The sequence below is a fragment of the Artemia sp. Qi Xiang Cuo genome, chromosome 3 (assembly GCF_049724085.1).
Source record: "Artemia sp. Qi Xiang Cuo chromosome 3, ASM4972408v1, whole genome shotgun sequence".
Classification (NCBI taxonomy): domain Eukaryota; kingdom Metazoa; phylum Arthropoda; class Branchiopoda; order Anostraca; family Artemiidae; genus Artemia; species Artemia sp. Qi Xiang Cuo.
Window position 1 is genome coordinate 93,856,097 of NC_142796.1, and position 4,450 is coordinate 93,860,546.

General features: G+C 34.2%; 1 protein-coding gene across 1 annotated transcript; it reads left to right on the plus strand.

Moving 5' to 3' along the window:
* The first annotated feature begins 1,069 nt into the window (after positions 1–1,069).
* Positions 1,070–4,127, plus strand: LOC148954768 (uncharacterized). Its single transcript, XM_089086516.1, has 2 exons — positions 1,070–1,191; positions 3,434–4,127. The coding sequence occupies exons 1-2, from the start codon at positions 1,070–1,072 to the stop codon at positions 3,780–3,782; spliced, it is 471 nt and encodes a 156-aa protein (XP_088942642.1). The 3' UTR covers positions 3,783–4,127.
* The last annotated feature ends 323 nt before the right edge of the window (positions 4,128–4,450 follow it).

Below are 4,450 nucleotides of genomic sequence, written 5' to 3' on the forward strand. Positions count from 1 at the left end.
GACAAAGTCTCCCTTTATGAAATTCCACAGTGGGATTCTATTAAGCCTCTTATCGTTCTTTTAAACTCTTGATGATATATTTCTTCTTTCTCTCTAGCTATTTTATCATTCTCCTTTCTTCGTTCTCTGGCTATTCTATCAGCCTCTTCCTTTTTTCTCTGGTTAATCTTTCATTCTCTGTGAAATTTAAAAGTCGTTGTGTCACATCTATTTTAGTACTTTTTCGTGAGCTCCTGCTGTAAATTGAACTTCTACTACTCCTGCTACTTGGCCTACCTTGAATATCACTGCCTTTATATTCTCTTAATTCATTTTCTGAGTCTGTTCGTTGTCTATCCGTATTGTCTCTTTCTTTATAGGTTAATCTAGCATTTTCGTTCTGTTTTCTATTCTTTCTACTTTCCTCTTTCTCAGCTTGCATTTTTCCCTTATATACTTGGTGCTCTCTTTCAAAGGCCTCTATATTTGCCTTTCTTTCTATTTTCCTACTTTTTCTATGGGCTTCACTCGCCCTTCTCGGTTTTGAGTTCATCTTATCTCTGTCCGACATTATTTCAAAATTCCATTTGTCATTATTTCTTCTCAATTCCTTTTCTGAATTCATCTGTTCCATATCTGTACTATCTCTATCCGTATTTTCTTTTATTCGTAATTCCCCTTCATTTGACACAGACTCTGATGGGTTAGTTTGTTTTGTTTTTTCATATATGCTTCCTAACTTTTTTTCGTACCCCCTCATTTTACCGCGTCTACTTCTCTTTGATTATATTATCTCTTATTCAATTAGTCAATCTTGGTAAATTCAAAAACTATCATGCAAAAATTAAGGTACGCAAGTGAGAACCAGATAAAGAACCAGTTCTCACTACTTTTTTGAAGATATGTCTGAAAATTCCCTGTTCGTATTGCTTTTGCAGGAGGAGGAGGGCCAAAGGACGCAGAAGAGCGTCCCCGAACCCGAAAAAGAAAATTAGTCTTTGGGCACAACCAAAGGTCAAACCATAGCCAGTATTTCAATTGGTTTGCTGAGGTTGGTACAGACCATGAACTTTATAATCAGTGGGACTGAATGAAAAAGAAGGCATTTGAAGAGTTGCTGGCCAAAATTGCTGATCATCCCCTTATGAAGAAAAAACATTCAAATTTCAAAAGACCAATTTTTCCTGGTGAAAGGCTGGCATTGGTTTTGAGGTAAATACTTCCAATATTTAGTGATTTTCTTCAGTTTGTAAAGCTAAATCCATCCTTATTAAAATATAGACATGTAGCTCTTGTTTTAACTTCTATTACATCACTGGTTTTAATTGTGATTTTGCCTACATGTTATCCCTCAAATATGAAGTTCTGAGAAAGGTGTCACAGGAAAAATAGCATAACTTTAAACAGGCCAAGCCTTCAGTCCCATAGTTTTTTTTTTATACTCAGCACAAAAAAATACAATAAGAGGGTTCTCGCCATAGAGTTTGACTCTAGTAGCACTAATGCATAGTTGTTTCCCATTAGAAATAGGCTGCTCTACTTTGATGGCAGAAAATGCCTATAATTTTTTCCTAGTTATAAACAAAATTAGCAATATAAAAAATGTAGATATTTTTTCCTGGGAAAATTAGTCTTTGGGTACAACCAAAGGTCAAACCATAGTCAGTATTTTAACTGGTTTGCTGAGGTTCATGCAGACCATCAACCTTATAATTAGTGAGCTCAAATGCAAAAGGAGAAATTTGAGGAGTTATTTGCCAAAATTGCTGATCATTCCCTTATGAAAAAAAGATTCAAATTTCAAAAGACCAATTTCTCCTGGGAAAAGGCTGGCATTGGTTTTGAGGTAAATACTTCCAATATTTAGTGATTTTCTTTAGTTTATAAAGCTAAATCCATCCATATTACAATACAGACTTGTAGCTCTTGTATTACCTACTTTTACATCACTGACTCTCACTACTTTCAATTGTGATTTAGCCTAAATTTTATCCCTCAAATATGAAATTCTAACAAAGATGTCACAGGAAAAATAGCATAACCTTAACTAAGGCAAGCCTTCACTCCCATAGGTTTTTTTTTATGCTCAGTATAAAAGTAAAACAATAACGGGTTCTAGCCCTAGAGTTTGACTCTAGAAGCACTAATGCACAGTTGTTTTCTATTAGAAATAGGCTGCTGTACTTGGATGGTAGAAAATGCCTATATTATATTCCTACTTATAAAGAAAATCAGCAATATCAAAAATATAGATACTTTTGATCAAATCAAAATTTGAGCAAAAGTCAGAAAATATAAATATTGTCTTTAGTTTACTTTGTTTTGAGGGTTGCTGTACCACCTTACATGAAAATAAGGAAACTTTAGGTTTGCACCTTTCTATGCTTGAATTGTTCTCAGCAATTCTGGAACTATATAATCAAAAAAATAGTAATCATTGAGAATCTGTGCATGGACAAATAAATATTGGGCAGAAAATGGATTATAAGTTTTCAATTTAATGTCAGCAGGGGATTTGTGCTGACAATGCATTAAAGGTACAAAGGAATGATTTACTCTTTAGCTTGTGCTTTTGTATATGTGGCAAGTAATTGCTTTATGTAAGTGACATATTTAAAAGACACTGCCTAAATATTTCAGATTTGTTTGTCGGTTGGCAAAACCCATATAATTAGAACAATCTCAGTTGTCCATTCAACTACAAGTCTTTTGGACATAGTTTGTTATAGACTTTTGAAATCATTTTTGGTCTCCAATTGCCTTAAAATGGCTCATAGACCTGAAATACTGTCTCAACTGATAGACTATAATAATTTTTATTCAACTCTGGAAAAGTTGGCCCCAGCAGTTCATCTCATTGAGACTTTATGTCTTAGTTTTACTCAAATTAGGCTGATTAGGCCTTTCATCACTTCCACAGTGTCAATAAAATTTGAAAACCAATAGCTATTGGGAAAACTCATGTTTATTGATCCAGCAATATCAGCTATCTCAATTACAATCTTCACTTTCAGTGAAACATGGTGTAGCAAATCACTAGCTCACAACTTGAGTTTTCTGTTTAATCAATAAATTTAAAGATCTAATACTTCAAGACAATATAAGAAAGGATATAACTTAAAAAATGTTAACCTGCTTCAAATTAGTCTATTAAATTGTGTAAAGTAAGAAACAATCCCATCGAGCTCAAGTTAATCATTTCTTACAAGAAAAACTCGAATCTCACTGAAACTATTTCATAAGAAATGTGATGTTTTCTATTACTGAATTCCATGAAAATATAAGAAAAACAGAAGTTTGAAATGAATTATAAGGAGAGATATAACACTAACTTTTTTCTTGCTTCTCATCTTTAGCTGCATTCTTATTTCCTGTCAGGTGGTTGAAATAACCTGACCTGCTTAGTTTTGTTACAGTATGAATAGAAAAGCTAATTATTTACATTTATTTTCAGATACTTAGCAGAGGGTTGCAGTTTTGGGACACTTAGTGCTTCCTTCAGAGTTGGAAAATCAACCTGCAGCACCATCATAAGAGATACTTGCCAGGCTCTAGTAGAAATATTGGAACCAGAGTATCTGAAGTTTCCAACTAAGGATGAATTCAGGACAATAAGCAATGAATTTTACCAGAAATGGAACTTTCCTAATTGTGTTGGAGCTATGGATGGGAAGCATGTCAGGATACAGGCACCTAAAAATAGTGGGTCTGAATACTACAATTATAAAAATTATTTCTCTTTTGTAATATTTGCCATATGTGATGCCAATTATAAATTTACTTATGTTGACATTGGAGGTTAAGGCAGTGATAGTGACTCTGGAATGTATTCATCTTCTCATATAGGAGCTGCCCTAAATGAAGGTATGATTGATTTGCCTGAGCCAGAGCCATTACCAAATCTAAGAGAAAGTGCTTTCAAATATCCTTTTCAATTTGTTGGCGATGAAGCCTTTCCCCTTAAGCCATATTTGGCAAGGCCTTATGGTGGAAGAACCCTCAATGTAGAGCGACGCATTTTCAATTATAGATTATCTTGGGCTCGAAGGGTTATTGAAAACACCTTTGGAATTTTTGTTTCAAAGTGGAGGGTATTTCGCCAGTCCATAAACCTTAAAACCTCAACAGTAACCATAGTAATTAAAACAGCATGCTGTCTCCACAACTATCTAATACACTGTGATAGTGGCAGAGGAATGCGTGCTTATGTAACTTCAGACTCAGTTAATTCTGGAGATGTGTCTAATGGGAGCTGGAGGAGTGATACATCTAACTTAGCAAATTTTACAAATATAAACAGCGGATTGGCTTCGAATCACCCTAGTGAAAATGCAATAAGGATTCGCGACTATTTGTGTAAATACTTTAGCTCATCTGCAGGAAGTGTTTCCTGGCAACACGAACACATTCAACAAGGTTCATTTTAAAAATAAATACAGATTATTATAACCTTTAAAAATTTACCTTAGTT

Coding starts and splice junctions, on each gene's coding strand:
- LOC148954768 (XM_089086516.1), top strand. CDS start 1,070: ATGAAAAAGAAGGCATTTGAAGAGTTGCTGGCCAAAATTGCTGATCAT. Junction 1,192..3,433: donor AGGCTGGCATTGGTTTTGAG/GTAAATACTTCC, acceptor ATTTATTTTCAG/ATACTTAGCAGAGGGTTGCA.